Source organism: Seriola aureovittata, chromosome 7 (assembly GCF_021018895.1).
Source record: "Seriola aureovittata isolate HTS-2021-v1 ecotype China chromosome 7, ASM2101889v1, whole genome shotgun sequence".
Lineage (NCBI taxonomy): Eukaryota > Metazoa > Chordata > Actinopteri > Carangiformes > Carangidae > Seriola > Seriola aureovittata.
Window position 1 is genome coordinate 5,707,572 of NC_079370.1, and position 21,568 is coordinate 5,729,139.

A 21,568-nucleotide genomic window follows, 5' to 3' on the forward strand; every position below is an offset into this window, starting at 1 on the left:
TTATGACTTTTTATGCCTTACTATACTATGACTTTTTATGCCTTACTATACTATGACGTTTTTATGACTTTTTTTGCCTTACTATACTAAGACATTTTTATGACTTTTTATGCCTTACTATACTATGACTTTTTATGCCTTACTATACTATGACTTTTTATGCCTTATTATACTATGACTTTTTATGCCTTACTATACTATGTCGTTTTTATGACTTTTTATGCCTTACTATACTATGACTTTTTATGCCTTATTATACTATGACTTTTTATGACTTTTTATGCCTTACTATACTATGACTTTTTATGCCTTACTATACTATGACGTTTTTATGACTTTTTATGCCTTACTATACTATGACGTTTTTATGACTTTTTATGCCTTACTATACTATGACGTTTTTATGACTTTTTCTGCCTTACTATACTATGACTTTTTATGCCTTACTATACTATGACGTTTTTATGACTTTTTTTGCCTTACTATACTATGACGTTTTTTATGACTTTTTATGCCTTACTATACTATGACGTTTTTATGACTTTTTATGCCTTACTATACTATGACTTTTTATGCCTTACTATACTATGACGTTTTTATGACTTTTTATGACTCACTATACTATGACGTTTTTATGACTTTTTATGCCTTACTATACTATGTCTTTTTATGACTTTTTATGCCTTATTATACTATGACTTTTTATGACTTTTTATGACTTTTTATGACTTTTTATGACTTTTTATGACTTTTTATGACTTTTTATGACTTTTTATGACTTTTTTTGCTTTACTATACTATGACGTTTTTATGACTTTTTATGACTTTTTATGACTTTTTATGCTTACTATACTATGACTTTTTATGACTTACTATACTATGACGTTTTTATGACTTTTTATGCCTTACTATACTTTGACTTTTCATGCCTTACTATACTATGACGTTTTTATGACTTTTTTTGCCTTACTATACTATGACTTTTTATGCCTTACTATACTATGACGTTTTTATGACTTTTTTTGACTTACTATACTATGACATTTTTATGACTTTTTATGCCTTACTATACTATGACGTTTTTATGACTTTTTATGCCTTACTATACTATGACTTTTTATGCCTTACTATACTATGACGTTTTTATGACTTTTTTTGCCTTACTATACTATGACATTTTTATGACTTTTTATGCCTTTTTATGCCTTATTATACTATGACTTTTTATGCCTTACTATACTATGACGTTTTTATGACTTTTTTTGCCTTACTATACTATGACATTTTTATGACTTTTTATGCCTTACTATACTATGACTTTTTATGACTTTTTATGCCTTACTATACTATGACGTTTTTATGACTTTTTATGCCTTACTATACTATGACTTTTTATGCCTACTATACTATGACTTTTTATGACTTTTTCTGACTTTTTTTGCCTTACTATACTATGACATTTTTATGACTTTTTATGCCTTACTATACTATGACGTTTTTATGACTTTTTATGCCTTACTATACTATGACTTTTTATGCCTTACTATACTATGACGTTTTTATGACTTTTTATGCCTTACTATACTATGACATTTTTATGACTTTTTATGCCTTACTATACTATGTCTTTTTATGCCTTACTATACTATGACTTTTTATGCCTTACTATACTATGACGTTTTTATGACTTTTTATGCCTTACTATACTATGACGTTTTTATGACTTTTTATGCCTTACTATACTTTGACTTTTCATGCCTTACTATACTATGACGTTTTTATGACTTTTTTTGCCTTACTATACTATGACATTTTTATGACTTTTTATGCCTTACTATACTATGACTTTTTATGCCTTACTATACTATGACGTTTTTATGACTTTTTATGCCTTACTATACTATGACGTTTTTATGACTTTTTCTGCCTTACTATACTATGACTTTTTATGCCTTACTATACTATGACGTTTTTATGACTTTTTTTGCCTTACTATACTATGACATTTTTATGACTTTTTATGCCTTACTATACTATGACATTTTTATGGCTTTTTATGCCTTACTATACTATGACTTTTTATGCCTTACTATACTATGACTTTTTTTGCCTTACTATACAATGACGTTTTTACGGCTTTTTATGGCTTACTATACTATCATGTTTTCATGCCTTTTTATGCCTTACTATACTATGACTTTTTATGCCTTACTGTACTATGACGTTTTTATGACTTTTTATGCCTTACTATACTATGACTTTTTATGCCTTACTATACTATGACGTTTTTATGACTTTTTATGCCTTACTATACTACGTCGTTTTTATGACTTTTTATGCCTTCCTGTACTATGCCATTTTTATGACTTTTTATGCCTTACTATACTATTTCGTTTTTATGTCTTACTATACTATGACTTTTTATGACTTTTCATGCCTTACTATACTATGACGTTTTTATGACTTTTTATGCCTTACTATACTATGACGTTTTTATGACTTTTTATGCCTTACTATACTTTGACTTTTCATGCCTTACTATACTATGACGTTTTTATGACTTTTTTTGCCTTACTATACTATGACATTTTTATGACTTTTTATGCCTTACTATACTATGACTTTTTATGCCTTACAATACTATGACATTTTTATGACTTTTTATGCCTTACTATACTATGACTTTTTATGACTTTTTATGCCTTACTATACTATGACGTTTTTATGACTTTTTCTGCCTTACTATACTATGACTTTTTATGCCTTACTATACTATGACGTTTTTATGACTTTTTTTGCCTTACTATACTATGACATTTTTATGACTTTTTATGCCTTACTATACTATGACATTTTTATGGCTTTTTATGCCTTACTATACTATGACTTTTTATGCCTTATTATACTATGACTTTATATGACTCACTGTACTATGACGTTTTTATGACATTTTATGCCTTACTATACTATGACGTTTTTATGACTTTTTATGCCTTACTATACTATGACTTTTTATGCCTTACTATACTATGACGTTTTTATGACTTTTTATGCCTTACTATACTATGACGTTTTTATGACTTTTTATGCCTTACTATACTATGACTTTTTATGCCTTACTATACTATGACGTTTTTATGACTTTTTATGCCTTACTATACTATGACATTTTTATGACTTTTTATGCCTTACTATACTATGACTTTTTATGCCTTACTATACTATGACGTTTTTATGACTTTTTTTGCCTTATTATACTATGACATTTTTATGACTTTTTATGCCTTACTATACTATGACGTTTTTATGACTTTTTATGCCTTACTATACTATGACGTTTTTATGACTTTTTATGCCTTACTATACTATGACTTTTTATGCCTTACTATACTATGACGTTTTTCTGACTTTTTTTGCCTTACTATACTATAACGTTTTTATGACTTTTTATGCCTTACTATACTTTGACTTTTCATGCCTTACTATACTATGACGTTTTTATGACTTTTTATGCCTTACTATACTATGACATTTTCATGACTTTTTATGCCTTACTATACTATGTCTTTTTATGCCTTACTATACTTTGACTTTTCATGCCTTACTATACTATGACGTTTTTATGACTTTTTATGACTTTTTATGCCTTACTATACTATGACGTTTTTATGACTTTTTTTGCCTTACTATACTATGACATTTTTATGACTTTTTATGCCTTACTATACTATGACGTTTTATGCCTTACTATACTATGACATTTTTATGACTTTTTATGCCTTACTATACTATGACGTTTTTATGACTTTTTATGCCTTACTATACTATGACGTTTTTATGACTTTTTCTGCCTTACTATACTATGACTTTTTATGCCTTACTATACTATGACGTTTTTATGACTTTTTTTGCCTTACTATACTATGACATTTTTATGACTTTTTATGCCTTACTATACTATGACATTTTTATGACTTTTTATGCCTTACTATACTATGACATTTTTATGGCTTTTTATGCCTTACTATACTATGACTTTATATGCCTTACTATACTATGACGTTTTTATGACTTTTTATGCCTTACTATACTATGACTTTTTATGCCTTACTATACTATGACTTTTTATGACTTTTTATGCCTTACTATACTATGTCGTTTTCATGACTTTTTATGCCTTACTATACTATGACGTTTTATGCCTTACTATACTATGACATTTTTATGACTTTTTATGCCTTACTATACTATGACGTTTTTACGGCTTTTTATGGCTTACTATACTATCATGTTTTTATGCCTTTTTATGCCTTACTATACTATGACTTTTTATGCCTTACTATACTATGACGTTTTTATGGCTTTTTATGCCTTACTATACTATCATGTTTCTATGACTTTTTATGCCTTATTATACTATGACTTTATATGACTCACTGTACTATGACTTTTTATGACTTTTCTTGCCTTACTATACTATGACTTTTTATGCCTTACTATACTATGACATTTTTATGGCTTTTCATGCCTTACTATACTATTTCGTTTTTATGCCCTATTATACTGTCGTTTTTATGACTTTTCATGCCTTACTATACTATGACTTTTATGACATTTCTTGCCTTACTATACTATGACGTTTTTGTCTTACTATACTATGACAATTTAATGCCTTTTCATGCCTTACTCTACTATCATGTTTTTATGCCTTTTAATACTATGACTTTATATGACTCACTATACTATGACGTTTTTATGACTTTTATGCCTTACTATACTATCATGTTTTTATGCCTTTTTATACTATGACTTTATATGACTTACTATACTGTCGTTTTTATGACTTTTTATGCCTTACTATATTATAACGTTTTTATGCCTTACTATACTATGACATTTCATGATGATACTATGGTTTTTTCGTGCCTTATTATACTCAATTTTTCATGACAAACTATGACTTTCTTATGCCTCATACTTAACATTTTTATCTTTCTATACTACAACTTTTTGTCTCATTATACTGACTTTTTATGCTTTAGAATACCATGGGTCTTATTACTTAATATATTATGACATTTTCTGACTAATACTATGACATATTACTAACTGATCTTGTTGTAAATGTCGTCAAATGACCCTCGTGTGCATGTTCTTGCACAAAAGTTAATAACTACATCACCACAGTTTTGTTCAAAAAGGTAAAATTTTAATCAATAAGTAAATTACTCAGCACAGTTAATTTGAGGATTTGAAAATGTCAATTGTTTGACAGAGAAAAAACAAAAACAAAAATACAGAAAAAAACCTACAACAAACAAAAGGAGTTAAAATATGTACTAATCTAAAACAGCTTCACCTAATCAGAAACACAATTTAATCCAGAAATACAAAATGTGACATCCTGTTAGTCAAAAGCAAAGATCAGAGTCAACTGTGTTTTAAATAAAAAGTAAAAGCAAATTCTTCTGTTGTCCAAACCTCTTCTCTTCTGTTTATTTTCTGCAACGTTACATTTTCTTTGAAGATTTTCCAATGAACAAAATTTCTTAAATAAATCAATTTGAGTATAAGAAATGTTTTCCATTCATTTTGAAAATGTTCTTTTCTTAATATATTTTTTTTTATTTTTCGCTTCTTTGCTTTGAACTTTAACGGAGACACAAAATGTGTCTGAGCGCATAAAAAAGTTCATGATGATGATGAACACTGTTGAATTAATCTATACACACATTAATAAAAAAACAAAACAATTACGTATAAAACGGCTTTGTATGAAAGCAAACCATGGTGATATGAAACTAATGAAAAAGGAACTTTTCAGTCGTTTCTGCTGAAGTTTTTTTCCCTTCGTCAAGTTTCACAGCGACATCAACTTTAATCTTCAGATCTTCAAGTGATGAGCTGAGAAAAGAGATAAAACATGATCATGATGGTGTGTGTGTGTGTGTGTGTGTGTGTGTGTGTGTGTGTGTGTGTGTGTGTGTGTGTGTGTGTGTTCAGACACTCACAGATTTGACCGTTTGTTTGATGAAGTCCTTCTTGCTGGTCAGGTCGTGGCCTGGGAAAGTGTCATACACCTGAAACATGAGAGAAGAATTTATTTAAAATTAAACTATATATATTTAAAACATATGACTCAATATGCTCCTACTGGCAGATCAAAGTATTTCCCACCCGCCGACAACATCATTACTGTTTAAAACAGGGTTTTCACCCTCTGGCAGATCTGTTTCATGGTCATCTCCTCCAGGTTCGCCTCCTTCAGCAGACTCTGCACCGTCTCCTTCAGCTTCTCGTCAGTCGGCGCTTTCTTAATCATCTTGATGAGCGGCTCGTCGTCGTCCGCACTGTCCTCAGCTGCAGGAGAAAACAGGAGGAGAGAGAAAGAGTGGAGGCTGTGAATCGCACAGACAAACAAACACATTCACACCTGCAGCTACTTAAGGGTTTCCAGTTCACCTGACCTCATCCTCTTCTTCCAGCACACACACACACACACACACACACACACACACACACACACACACACACACACACACACACACACACACCTGAGTGTTATTCTACATAGAAAGAAATGACTGTAGTGGGATATAAAATAAAACAAAGACTGAACTGAAAAAGAGAGTTATTTAATCTGTCTGAGACAATTTAATTCCAAATTAATAAAACAACAAAACAAAATTCAGACTGTTTAGAAATCAACCTGGACTTTATCAAACATCACTTTTACCATGAATTATTCACATGACCTCCACCTTCTTTCATGTGTAATTATCACATTGCAATACTTTAAAGCTCACAATGACACTTTAAGTGTCGATAAGATGACAACGCTGTAGACAAACCTTCACCCAGAGCATTTACTTGTCATCAAGTGTGTGGAGATGATCTGTTTTAAAGAACCAAAATGACATTTTGAGCTTATTTTATTTTATTTTGGTCACCACTCCCTCACACCTCGACCCCAAGTACCTGTGTTCTGCCTAAACTCCAAAAAGATTTTCTTTTTAGAAAAGACAGAAAAGAAAACATTAATACATAACTTCCAAAAGAATCCAAAATCTATATACAATCAGGGTTTTTTTCTTTTCTTTCTTCCTCTCAATTAGTCAAAATATAAATCTATTACAAGAACAAAAAGCTTTCAGTTGTTTGTCATGTATGTTGTAATGCCATGTCACTTTCACTGTCTTGCTTGGAATTTTAAAAAACAAATAAACACTTTATTTTGGTCACATGACTCACGACCAGCATCTAAAAGCTCCGAAAAACTAGTATCACTAAGCTTCACAGTTATTGATCAGAAACATACGAAGTCGTGATGCATCTGTATTTCTCTGAGCAGCTCTGGTTTCAGGGACCTCACCTGTGTTTGTGTTGTTCTTGCTGTTGCTGCTGCTGTCAGCCTTCTTTGTTTTGGCAGCCGGTTTGGAAGGAGCCGATTTCATCTTCTTGGGCTGGAAAATGACAAATAAACAGTTTATTAACAACAACAACAGTTATCAGCTACATGTTGGATTACATTAAACTGAAATCATCTGCTACAGTGGCTGACATCAGTGTGGAGCAGGAAAAAGTGGTTTTAAATGTGAATCAAATATTGGATTTATTTATCACCGGTTGGTTAAACAGTAAAAGATGACGCAACACAACGTCTATGTTTTTCATAATAAGAGCATTTCTTCTGACAAGGCACAGAACTGGAAAATGTAAGTAAATTTGATGTTTGAGCAGTAAATTAAAGAGATAATTCAAATTATTGGAACAAAATCAAACTTGTTTTTGTTACGATTCATCACATGAAGAGAAAAGTTCACTGCAGGACTTTAAACATGCTGAGCAGATCTTCACCTTCTCGTCGACGTCACTGTCGACGTCGGACTCCGACTTGTCTGAAACATCTTTCTTCGCTCTCTTCTTCGGAGTAGCCGTCTTCTTCACTGGTGTCCTTTGTCTTTTCACCCGTGCTGTTTTCCTGGGCGCAGACTTCCCTCGGCCCGACTTGGATTTCGGAGACTGACACAAAAAAAATGAATGAAAATGAGAAAGCACAAGTTGTTTTGTTTTTTATCCACTACAGAGCTCATTGTTTTTTCAGTTTGTTTTGCTTTAACAAAACATTTTATTTTAAAGCTGCAATTAACAATTGATTTCATTGATTAATCTGCTGATTAGTTTCTCATTTAGAAAAGAAAAAGGCAGGCGACACACCCACATGTTCTGTTTTTCCAAATAAACAAAGATATTTACTTTATTGTCACATAAACAAAAATTATTTGATTTGAAAATCTATTAAATGATTAAATCAATTATCACAATATTTGGTGATTAATCTTCTGTGGATTAACTGATCAATTTATCTACAAATCGTTTCAGCTCCAGTTGGTTTATTTGTGGTTTTACCAGAAAAACTAGTTTCCAGTTTTGTGATTGACGGTCTCACCTCATCTTCATCTTCTTCGTCATCATCTTCTTCTTTGTCCTCCTCCTCGTCTGTAGACTGCTCTGACCCGTCAGACTCGTCCTCCTCCTTTTCTGAAGGCTTCTCCTCTGTGTCCGACCCCTCTGCCTCCGCTGAAGTCCCCGCCTTCTCATCTTCCTCATCATCGTCCTCGTCCTCATCCTCGTCGCTGCTGGAGTCCATGACAATGGCTTTGGACTTGCTTCCTGTTTTGGACTTTTTGGGACTTGACGACGAGCTCCTGGGTTTGGATTCCCTCTTCTTCTTGGTCTTTGTATCTGAGTCGTCGCCGGACAGTTTCTTCTTCGATTTCCTCTTCTTCTTCGTGGGGACACGCTGCCGGAGGACAAACACAGGATTCAGTTTCTACAGTGAAGCTGATGAGAAAAAGCTACTCACGTAAACAGTGAAATGTAAATGTATTTAAACCTGCAAATGATTACAAAAAATAATCTGGGATAAACACAAACTATGAAGTAATCAACTAGGGACAAAATAACAGTAAACTACTTTTCTGCATTAATTACAGTCACAAATGTCACGTTCACCTTCCCGCTGTTCTTTGGTGCGATGAGGAAACGCATGATCCTGTTGACCAGGTCTAAGTGAGTTCCTTTCTTCTCCAGGTCCAAAACGCCACAGACCACCTTCAGCTTAGCGTTGGTGAAATTTGAACTTCTGCATCAAAAAAACAGAGAAGAAAGTCCTTATTGTTGATCGTTGATCTACATGAATTTAAGTACAATAGTCCATTATAAGACCTCAACTCTACAAATACAAACAGAAGTCATTATTATACTTCAAAACTACTGACTGTGTCTCTGTAAAGAACCACTACTACTTTGAATCTGGTTCCACACGATGACTGAGAGGACAGATGAGACAGATTAGACAGAAGAAGACAAAGGAGGACATAAGAGACAGAGGAGGACAGAAGACAGATGAGACAAAGGAGGACAGATGAGACAGAAGAGATAGAAGAAGACAGAAGACACAGAAGAGACAGAGGAGGACAGATGACACAGAGGAGACAGAGGAGGACAGATGAGACAGAAGAGATAGAAGAAGACAGAGGAGGACAGAAGAAGACAGAGGAGGACAGAAGACACAAAGGACAGAAGAGACAGAGGAGGACAGAAGACAGATGAGAGAGAAGAAGACAGAGGAGGACAGAAGAGACAAAAGACACAGAGGAGGACAGAAGAGACAGAGGAGGACAGAAGAGACAGGAGGACAGATGAGACAGAAGAGATAGAAGAAGACAAAGAAGGACAGAAGAGACAGAGGAGGACAGAAGAGACAGAAGAGATAGAAGAAGACAGAGGAGGACAGAAGAGACAGAAGACACAGAGGAGGACAGAAGAGACAGAGGAGGACAGAAGAGACAGAAGAGATAGAAGAAGACAGAGGAAGACAGAAGAGACAGAGGAGGACAGAGGAGGACAGAAGAGACAGATGAGACAGAAGAGATAGAAGAAGACAGAGGAGGACAGAAGACAGATGAGACAGAGGAGGACAGAGGAGGACAGAAGAGATAGAAGAAGACAGAGGAGACAGAGTCTGTGTCCAGAATCTTACTTGAGGAGTTTCTCTCGTTTCTTTCTGTACTGTTCACTGGCGGCATCAAAAGGAAATCCGTTGAACAGACGCAGGTTCTTCTTTATCGTGGCCATCTGTTAAAGAGCGAAAGGATCATCTGAAGTGTTAATAGTTACAGTTATCAGCTTCACTGCAAATACATGTATATACACTGTAATTCACAGACACTGTTTGTGATTTGTGTCGTGTTGTTTACAGCAGAGGTGACGTCACCAAATTATAATTAAAAGAACCACCTGTCGAGCTGAACCACTGCACACTGTCATTCTACTGTACAAACAGACTCTTCTCTGAGGCTGCTGCTCATGTTCAGTGATCTTGGTAATAAGAGATCAGGAAATATGGACTGAATCATTAAACTTCACCGTCACTGACTGAATCTCTCGGTGTTGACTCATCTGAGAATTAACCCTGCAGAATGGGACTGTTTAAGTTTTACACATGAAACAAACAGATGTTACTGCTTCTGACTAAAGTGGAAATTCAACATTGCTGTGTATTTCTCTTCACAGTATTTATCACTACAAAACTCCCAGTGGTACAGTACTAAATGTTGCCTCCTTAGCCACAATGCTAATGTTGCTAGCAGCAGATCACTATGTTTCTATGACCTATTCAAACCTATAAACACGACTCTTTCTTTCCAGATTTGTCAGGAAATATTAAACATTTCTGTGTGAGGAATCTGATTTTACAAATGTAAAAAAGGAACAACAACCTCAGCCTCAAAACACCTAAGTTCAAACATGTTTTATGTGATTGTTTCCCTCGTTATGATTTTTAATGTGACATAAGAACTTTTTGCTCAAAGGTTAAGAAGTTATTCTGGAGCGCTGCAGATGTTCGTACCTTTCCTGGTCTGTCGAACAGGATGATGTGCAGAGGTTTCAGGTCAGCTGGTTTCATCTTGGTGATCTGGGAGCTGGTGCGTGGAATGTCTTTTAATTTATCTCCGCTGCCTGAAAAGAAGGGAAATTAACAAACCAACAGTTTTCATAGACATATCAGCAAATACCCGGACAGCTCATCTTTAAATAACAAATAATCATATCCAGGAATCTTGTGCTTAAAATGAATCAAAAAAGTCTTGCCAAGTTAAATATTTACCTTCTCCAATCTTAATCTTGTCCATTTGTTTGGGCGCCTGGAAATCGAGCCTCTCGATTGTCTTCTTCGTCCGTTTGCCTTCCAGGATTTCACCTACAACTGCAACAACAGAGAGAGAGTGAAACAAAAAATAAACCAACATTACTGGTTTCTGTCTGTCAACAGCTCAACAGTGGATGAACAGTGAAATCCTTTTCCTACAAGTATCTCCGATGTAAACAATGCGGCAACTGAAGTCAACAGCTCTGGAATAGTAACAGTAAAACATATTGAACCACAGCTTGTAAACTATGACAACCAGGATTTAACCAATATAAAGGGCAAAAATGCAGTTTGAAAGCATGTTAACCTGTCAGACATGGTGTGGGTTAAAGTGACCACAGAAGAATTTGACCAGTGCTACTTCAGTTCCTGGCTTAAAGACTGAACCGAGGGAGTAAACCACCCGTTTCCCTTTACCAGGTATTTTGTTGCGGCTTTTCGGACTCATCTGGTCTTCCACTTCCTCCTCTGACACTGCAGAGCTGTCCATTGCTTCCTCTGCCATATTGCTTATATGTGCACTGCCTCAGTCCGTCTGTGTATCAGTCTGTCCTGATGGGAGAAAGATGTTTACATCAGCCAACAAATACATACACAAGCATGCAACACAATCCAAGTGAAGTGTTTATAGAGCTTTTTATCCAGTTATATCCAGATGTGAATTAAGAACACCACCACTGATTTCACTGACATGCACAGAAATAATAAGATTAGTTCTCTCTTCTATGTTTTTCCTGTTATCTTATTAAAGCATTCAGACTGAATAAAAGTTTATACTGTCTTTCCATTTCCGTCTGTACAGGTGTGTCAGGTTACCTGTCACACATCTGCAGTGAGTGAACTGTGTTTAGTGTTTGACTTTTAGTTAAGGGTGAGTATTACCTTAACCTGAGTTATTAGTTAAAAAACATTAGCTCAAAATTCTAGTCAGAAAACAGCCAATTTAACAAACACTCACCTAAAAACTTAAAATAGTGTTGTCTGACAAAATTGCCTTGACTCAATGTCCACTTATTAGTATTTTCCAGATCCATCAGCAGCATCTCAGTCTTTATTAGCCCATTAATTACAGTTGAAAGCTCAGGAAAAGCTTCTAAATGCACCTAGAGTTAAGATTGTTTTTTGTTTTTTTTACCAAACTAATATTTTCAAAGTCAAGAATCCTGCACAGTCTAAACAAAAACATTATTATTTGATGCAGGATTATTAAACTTTATTATTAAAGGATTACTTTTTTTTTTAAACTTTGCATATTGGACAGCAGATGATAAGTATCTGGTGCATATATGATTCCCACTGACTCCTGTGTATCACCAAAAGTCAGTTTGCTCTACTTGTTATGGGAACAAAGGTTGTAATTTCACTTCAGTAAATATAGTTTGGTGTGTCAGGCCTATGCTGAACTATAGTTCTGATTCTAATAACTCGTTCAGTCTTAAAATAAAGTATTGTTAGCTCGTGTTTTACTATGTAGTTGCTTTTGTCCATAAAAACGACAGGATTCTCAATAGAGTCTGACTCTGACAGCTGAGGTCGAGTCTCACCGTGATTCCACTTAAAATAAGCCAAATTTTTATCTTCATTCAACCCAACTAACATCTGTGAATGGACCATGAGTCCTGGAGTTTTCTACGACTCTCAAGAAATATTCGGCTTACGATTCCTATTTCACTTGTCATCCATACTGGTCAGGCTGATGTTGATTTGTATCTTTATTCCTTAACAGTAAACGTCCCTGCTGATTGGCGCGCTGTAATCACGCATTTTTGGCATGTTAGCTATAGCGCGTTAGCCCGCGATAAGACTCCTGTATAAACTACAACTTTCCCCTTCGCCTCTGTGCTACTTCGGTGCCTGCTAGTTAGTTGCCGGGTTTTATCCATTCGCTGGTGAGTTTAAAAAGCAAAGCAGACGTTAATGTTTACCGGTAGAGAGCTCCGTACAGCTAGCCTAGCTGCCTGCTAGCACCGACGTGAGCGGTAATATTGTTAGTGACGTTCACTCACAGCTGTACGGTAATTCAGAGAGAAACAGCGTTATGGACCTTTTATAACCTGATGTAGCGATGCAACAAACTCCGTATAAATGTCAAACAAAAGTTTACCTTGTAGTGAACCTGAGAACTGCGTCTTATCTGTTAGCTTGTTGTTTTCGATTTCATGATGGCGGTTTCTCAGGGGGGAGGGGATTAGTGCCATAGCTAGTCCACTGATTGGACCACGAACTGATGACGCTGCACTTCTTCATGTTGTTACTGACGGATCGAAGCCCGTTAACTTTGTATTACCGCCCCCTTCTGTTGAAGCTGTAGTGTCAACATAGCAGCCTTGCAGAAATGGCAAATACAAGGTAAAAATGTTTAAAAAATAAAAAAATAAATAATAATAATAATTTAAAAAATAAATTACTGCCATTACAAGTAAAATTTGTTAATTAAAAATCTGTTTTGTGTTTTTAACAAATTGAAATTATGGTATCAAAAGTAAAAGTACACATTCTGCATTAAAATGTCCACACCTAATTCTAGACTGTTAATACTGATTAATCAGAATCAGAATCAGAATCTGGTTTATTGCCGAGAAGGTTTTCAACATACAAGGAATTTGTTTTGGTATTTATGTGCACATCAATAAACACAGTAAGAAATATAAACAAAGATGACACAAGCAAGTAGTACAGGTCAGATATTTGAAATATAAACAGAAAAATTTTACAATAAGATAGAATATTTATGTTAAAATGTGAAGAAATATTATAGAAAGATATAAATATATACAATACAAATACAACCACTGTTTCAGCAGAATTTTACTGTTGTAACTGCTTGAAGTTGAGCTGGTTTATACAGTTCATTTAGACTAGTGATTCCCAATCTAAGGGTTGGGCCCCTACAAAGGGTCATCAGAAAAACCGGAGGGGTCGTGAGATTATTAAAGGGGGAGGAAAGAATAACTCACAGATCTGTTTTCAGTTTTTTTTTTTTTTTTATAATTGTTGCTTTATTGTGAAATATTGGAATATCTCACCTCAGCACCCAGGGGTGTATTCTATTTACTTAGAATATGTAGAGATATACAATAATACAAAAGTATGTTTTATTATGTATAAAACAGTGCAGTACTGTACGATAAAAGAGGAAGATTACTCACTAAAGCGGGTTGTCAATGTCGGTAAGTCACGGTCACTAAACGATCCCGTTATTACAGTGAACTGTCGTGTCTGGACGTGCTGTTAAAGAGCAGAGCAGCGGACGTGTGTGTCGTGTTTGTTCATATTAAGTTTGGTTCAGTGTTAGTCGGATAGTTTTCAGCTCTAGTTCATTTCATTATTGATGACAGGAGTCAAAACATCTGTTGGAATGATTCTGTCTCTGTCAGAATAAATAATATCACTGAGAGCTGAGAACCATCATGACATGTGCACCTGCACAATGACTCCAAACTGAGTATTAGTTTCTATTCTATTGTTATTTCATGTAAAACGGTTCAGCAGACCGTTTATTACAACTAAGCTGAGGGAATAATGTATTTTCAGATATCTGTGATCATCTAATCAGAGTGCTGTTTCTTTTGTCTTTTTCTCTATATTCTAAAATATGATAAATTATATGATTTCTCTCTATTATAATGTTTTTTTTCCCATCCAGCCAAGGTCTGGATCTTTGGGGACACCTACAACCTCTTGCAGCAATGATGGAGGCCCTGCACCACCTCCACCTGCAGTGTCCACACATGAAGATCTTCTCTTCCCAAACATAGACACACTGTCTTATATGATAATATAATATTTTTTAATGTAACACTTGTGGCCATAACATTGTTCAGTCTTATCAGCTGTGCTCTTCCTTGTTCCCTTCACCCTCACAGTCGTATTACACTCTCTGCCCCACGTCAGACATATAGTCACATGACTTTTGGACTCCACTGTATCTGTAACAAACTGTCAATAGTTTAAAACATTAGAGTTCATATTTCATAGTCCTCAGCCATTATAGTTAATATCAGTGTGCTGTTCCAACAGCGTCACTTATTTAGAGGGAGATTGTTACTGGAGCAAATAAATATTAACTGTCTCACACATTAGGACTCATGATGAATAATTATTATACTTGTTACTAAGAATAATGTTGCACTGTTGATTCAACTGCTTCTTTTTATTAAGCAAACTTACATGACAGTGAAATTCAACTTAAACTTCATCCACAACTATTTTTAGATTTTAAATAGTTACAGTTGGTTGTAAATTGTACACTACAGTATTTAATTAATCCATTTATTATTCTTTTATAGATGTTTCCAGTGTTGTAAATTCTTTAAATTAATGTAGTTTATAATACTCAATAAAGTTATTTATGAAGCTCTTGCTTTAACTTTGTTGATGGTTTTTATAGAAACACATCTGGTATGAATTTTCACAATAGTAACATGAACAGCATTGTGTGACTATTTCTATGTTAGTTTTAATTAACAACATAAATACTAGAAATATTTAAATGACAACACTGACAATGAAGGATCAAAAAACATGCTGATGTTAACTGGTAAATACTTTCACCTGTGGAGGCGGTGACAGTGCTAGAGATGATCCATCACTTAATCACAGTTTAATATTTATAAATTCTGATCTTAAAAGTGTTGCTTCCATCACATGTCAACAACAGCAGAAATGAAGTTGCAGGTAAGAAACTGAACCTGTGAATCCTGAAGACAGAATAACAAACTCATCAGCAGTTAGTCTGTCATTTCATCAGAGGAAGATGAACTGGGAGGTTTTCTAGCATCATCATCATCATCATCACAGCACATTGGAGAACTGAGGACGTCCATGAAGTCTCTCTTCTCCACAACCAGATGAATGGAAACTAATGTGCTGCTCTGTTCACGAGCTCCTCCTTCTGTTGACACAGATCACTCAGTTTTCACAGTGTGGAAACCTTTCAAATGACAATAAAACACAAACACTGAGTCACCTAAGAGAAATTAAGTGAATTTATATCCTGCAAAATATCAGGTAAGAAAACATTTACTCTATTGTTTTTGTGACGTTGTTTGTGTTCATGTTGTTTATTTCGGATTAAATAATGCTACAGACGGATGAACAAATGTCATTAAGTATGTGTGTTTATACTGCATCATTGATGTGCATTTTTTCAATGTAGAAGTAGCTAAATTTACTGTGTGTTGCTAGTATGTGTTAATGTTGTCAGCTGGTTTAAAGCTTAAACGAACTGATGAGAGGTGAATGAGTAAAGTGAAAACTGTCTCGTACACACTTGTACACTCAGACAGAGAGGACCAGGAAACACACTGAGGAGCAGAAGTCAGCTACCGCTTGGTCTGGACTGTCTCCAGCCTCCCACTCCTGGTTCCCATCGCCGGGCATCAGCCAGTTCCTCATTGTTCCCCATGTTCCAGAGACACCTCAGGGATCTGTGAGGAATAGCTAACATGCTGTTTTGTTTGTAGCTCCGGTTAGTGAGCGGAGCTGTGTGTCCACAGCATGACAGCAGACATCACTGAAGCTGTAATAAACATCACAATACAATATTCTGAAGCTACAAAAACACAATACTCTTATGTACAAGTTCATTTGTCTGTCCGAGACACACTGAGCAAGGGAGAGAGAGAAGCCAGAGCTAGCTGCTAAGCTAAAGTAACAATCAGTTCTAAACAGCATGTAAACAAATGCTGAATCAGTGAAACTCGCTATCAGCAGCAGAGAGCTGTGGGTGCTGGAGCAGAACTGCTCAGTTTAAATGTACAGCAGGTAGTTAGTCACTGTAATGAAGAAAACAACAACATTAACTGTGTTCAGATAGAGCAGCAATAAACTCTACCGGTCACTCACTGCTGTTAATGAAAGGTGATGTACTCTGAGTAAATGTGTTACTGTGGCACATTTTTAAAAGGGGAAGAGGAGGGGTAAAACATCTTATATGGGGATGATAATAATAATATATGATAAAAGTATTAAACAACATCTTTAGGCTGCCAGGGAGCAAGTATCAGTTCCCAGGTGAAAACCACCAAAAGCAATCAATTCATTCCAGTCAGGCTCTTTGCAGCCTGTGCTGATTATAAATATTAAAGTCATTATAGAAGCCTATTGGGGACGTTATTAAGATTATCATGTAAACTTGAAAATGAAAGTTTACATTTTTTCACACGTTTTAGGATTACACTGGACTTGACTGGATGAATATGAGCAGAGCAGCAGGACATTTCCAGGGACAGAGGAGAGGAGCTGAGACAGTGGAAGAAGAAAAGAGGAGGGAACGTGAACAGTGATCAGGAGTAGATCAAATAAACTGCTGTCTGATAATATTACAGTACATGCCCATGTTGTTCATCCTATGATGCTATTCTTTAAATGAATGTAATATCATTAGAGTAAATATTCTTCTGTTGGTTTAATATTCAGTTCAGAGTCGTGTTGTGGATCCATGATCCATCCTGTGCAACTTTCTTGTTTTTCCCAAATGATGTACAAATGGCTTGATGCAGTAAACAGTTTACAATGTCTGGCTCCGCCCCTCCTGTCACTGCTCAGGAACCGAGCTGAGCCTGACAGACGAGGCTCAGGGCGCACGGTCCACATGTGGTTCCCCTCACAGCCTGAGGTGATGGTGTGGGTTTGATGAAGAGCCTCAAAGACTTTATTTCATTTTTACTTCATTCAAAACTTTATTCAAAAATTCAGTGAGCAAAGAACAATTCAACAGGTTCAAATATATGAAATATAAATATATGAAAAACTTGGTGTGTTTATATTTGTGTTAATTCAACAGTACAAAACGACGAGCAGTGCCCTCTGTAGTTCATACACAGTATTACAGTTAATACATCATAGATAAATAAACAAATCATCAGGTTATAGAACAAAGAAAAGTGGTTTAAAACATAAATAAATAGAGAGAAAATCGGTCAAATCAGTACAAGATAAATTCTGGTTAATGTGTTAAATATCATATAAATATATAATATTATGACTTATTTAAATTATTATGTAAATCTAGTTTGTGAGATTTTCATATTATCAGAATCATATTATTGAGAAAATATATTTGAATATGAAGGAATAATATGAGAATAATCAGAGAAGAAGACATCTGAATGACGTCATGTAGTGGAGAACCTTTTCTGAATCCATGTGGAGACAGGTGCCTCCTCCTGATCACTGTGTCATTCAGATTATATTCAGTATCAGAGCAGGCGTCACACTGAAGTGACAGGTAAAGACCTCAGGTGTTATCTGCGCAGCGCTTTCACCTCCTGGCTCCAGCACTGAACACACTGGATGGATTCAAGCATGGAGTCAAAGTCTGGTGGGGGAGGGGAGGAGGTGGGACACCCCGAGTCCTGGTGTGATTTTTCCTGAAAACATGAATAAGAAATGTATGTTTATGAGTCCGTGTGTTTCTTTATAACAGTGTTATAAATGTTTAAACAGAAGCTCTAACACTTCTAATCAACCAATCAATTAATCAACCAATCAATCAATACTGTTAATTATTCTGAGCTCCTAAAGTCTCTGAGTGATCCATGAAGTCTGGACTGAAACAGCTGATTTCATCCAGTCCAATTCTTTCTTTCTTCCTTCCTTCCGTACCTTTCTTTTCTTTTCTTTCTTACTTTCTTTCTTTCTTTCTTTCTGCAGTAATCCCACAGACTCTGTGGATGAATCATCCAATCAGAGCTCAGATACTGACCAGGTGTTGCAGCAGGTCCTGGTTCAGCGTGACGACGCGACACAGCGTGGTGACGTCAGGACAGAGAGACCTGAGCCGCTCCGCACAGCCCTGGTAGTCGGACAGTCTTTTGACCAGCGTGGAGTTCTGCACCGAAACCACATGGAGAAAACACGTGACTGAACCTGCTGAGCTGAGAACTGACCTCAGAACAGTTCAACTCAGGAGCTGCTGTTTATCAGAAAGCTTCAACCACGTGACACATGTGTTTTGTAAAGTGTAAGTTTAAACACAATTTGTGACAATATTAATGTTCTGAGTGAAGATGTCAGAGCGCAGCGGGAGACGCACCTGATCCGGGGGAACAGTGGTCACAGTGCAGGGCAGGACTGGAAGGGCTCTCACAGTGTCCTGCATGAAGACAGATTCATTAAGACAGAACAGAGGCAGCTCGGACCGGACAGATCTGCCTGAACCCGACCCGAACCCGACCCGACCCGAACCCAACCCGAACCCAACCCGAACCCAACCTGAACCCAAACATCATTTCTCTCCACCCTCTAGTCCACAATCACTGTTAATGAAAATCAGGTGTTTATTGAAGGGAGTCTGGTCCGTCTCAAAAAATCAAAAAAATCAATTGTCTCCTTGAGGATGTTTCTAATCGATCTTGAACGTTACTTTGAAAGTGGTCACAAACAGGAAGTATATATATAATATAGTATATAATCTGAAATGTGTGTCTGAAGAAACCTGACACACATTTATCCTTTTTTAATTTATATATTTTTCAATTATTTTCATCTTTTTTGTTGAAATTTGATGTTTCTTTATTTAAGAACTGATTTGTCTGATTGTAAAATTTCCAAAATAAAATAAATCAAATAATAATAAAAGTAAAAATAGATAAATAACTCACCGTCTTCTGGAGGACGCTGCTGTAGACCTCCAGCGCCTTCTGCAGGTCCGCGATGATGCTCTGCATCTCAAGCTGGGTGCTATTTGTGTCCTTTAATGGTCTACCTGCAACAAGCTCCGCCCACAGGAACAGGAACAAGAGGTTCCCACAATGCACTGCAACAGACGAGGAGAGGGTTTTATGAACACAACTCTGTGTGCGTGTGTGTGTATTTGTGTGTGTGTGTGTGTGTGTGTGAGTGTGTGTGTGTGTGTGTGTGTGTGTGATGCTCTGACTCTGTGAGACAGGTACACACACACACACACACACACACACATTAAACTCATTCAGAAGAGGCTGAACAAACTAAACTTCACTGACGCTCATCCCTGACTTGAACGCACCACAACCTCTGGGTTAAACTGGAGCTCGATCCGGCTCAGACTCAGACCTGGATCCAGTTTAACCCAGTACCACTGTGGAATCACTGGGTCCATGGTCCTGGAGGTTTCCTGTCTGTTGTTTTGACCCAATGAGCTTCAGTTAAATAAAGTTTTACTGAATGATTCTCTTTCTGTCTCTGTCAGGAACAAACTTTGTGTGAAGAGGTTTAAATTCAAACAGCAGCAGCTCAAACGTCCTGCAGATAAAGAGGAAGAACTTACTTGTTGTGTTGATGGAGGGATGAGGCAGCTCTGCTGATGCTGGTCTGGACCTGGGTCTGGTCTCTGAGCGCTGTGGAGGTTGTGATGTGCAGCCGTCATATTTATCCCCCGTCCATCCTCGATCCCGAGAATCCGGCTCTCGGGTTCTTAGAAGGTTTGACATCAGTTCTTCTCCAGATCCAGTTTCCAGGAGAGACTCAGAGCTGTGACTCAGACTGAAGGTGTGTCGCCACTTCACATTCATCACATGACAGGAAGTCACACCTTCATCATCATCATCATCATCTTCCCTCCCATTCACATTTCTGTTTAAGTCTGTTTCATGCTCAGACTGACTCACTGATCCATCATATTCAATAATATTAAATATCACAATATTTCCTGCAACGTTCTTTTTCATAATATCATCAAAGATATTGTTTTTGATTTGCAGTTTCAACCTTCATCGCCATCACCCCCCCATCCCCCACCCCACATACACACACACACACACACACACACACACACACACACACACATGTTCAGACTCAGTGTCACAGATGTTTCTCCTTCAGTTCAACATTGAGTTTTAACATGACTGGTATCATCAGCTGTTTATCATCATGTTATATTATTGATCCTTTTGGGATTTCCAGGTTTTTCTTCTGTAGTTTGATGTTTTGTCTTTTTGTTTTTCTGTTTCTGATTCACAAGATTAAAACTTAAACTCACGTCAGTGTCACAAACTAAAGACTAAAGTTCACACTGACTGAAAAGATGTTTATTTTGAAAAATGTTGAATGTGAATAAAGATCATCTGTGCATCCTGCAGCACAGACCTGTTTATTTACTCATTGATTGGTTGATTGATTGATAGATTGATATCAGTGAGAGCAGAAAACTTTTCTTGTTGCTGCAGGAAATGTTTCATCAGACACGAGGAAACGCTGTGTCATCACTTTCTGCATCTCACTACACTTCACTGGAAGTTTGAGGGATTAAGTTGCATCACTCACACACACACGCACACAAACACACACACACAAACACACGCACACAAACACACAAACACACACACACACAAGCTCACACACGCATACAGTCACACACACATGCACTCACAC

The 21,568-nt window shown here is 36.1% G+C and overlaps 2 protein-coding genes across 4 annotated transcripts; both read right to left on the minus strand.

Annotated features, from left to right (window-relative positions):
- Positions 1-5,187: 5,187 nt before the first annotated feature.
- dek (DEK proto-oncogene) lies at positions 5,188-13,407 on the minus strand. Of its 3 annotated transcripts, none has more exons than XR_008828341.1 (12): positions 13,320-13,407; positions 11,633-11,767; positions 11,174-11,272; positions 10,916-11,025; positions 10,046-10,140; positions 9,016-9,145; positions 8,450-8,803; positions 7,858-8,022; positions 7,373-7,463; positions 6,197-6,360; positions 6,012-6,080; positions 5,188-5,904 (listed from the first exon to the last, which is right to left on the minus strand). XR_008828341.1 is itself a non-coding variant. In XM_056381813.1 (12 exons), exons 2-12 carry the CDS (start codon positions 11,718-11,720, stop codon positions 5,893-5,895), a joined length of 1,356 nt encoding a protein of 451 aa, XP_056237788.1. In that variant the 5' UTR covers positions 11,721-11,767; positions 13,320-13,407; the 3' UTR covers positions 5,188-5,892. The 3 variants fall into 3 exon arrangements, 2 of the variants coding, with proteins under 2 accessions (XP_056237788.1, XP_056237789.1); XM_056381813.1 differs by having other exon boundaries at positions 6,218-6,360; XM_056381814.1 differs by having other exon boundaries at positions 6,218-6,360; positions 11,633-11,762; positions 13,320-13,364.
- Positions 13,408-17,923: 4,516 nt separating this feature from the next.
- LOC130172648 (uncharacterized) lies at positions 17,924-20,895 on the minus strand. The gene is made up of 5 exons (XM_056381492.1): positions 20,466-20,895; positions 19,822-19,976; positions 19,254-19,313; positions 18,924-19,049; positions 17,924-18,588 (listed from the first exon to the last, which is right to left on the minus strand). The coding sequence occupies exons 1-5, from the start codon at positions 20,863-20,865 to the stop codon at positions 18,463-18,465; spliced, it is 867 nt and encodes a 288-aa protein (XP_056237467.1). The 5' UTR covers positions 20,866-20,895; the 3' UTR covers positions 17,924-18,462.
- Positions 20,896-21,568: the final 673 nt, after the last annotated feature.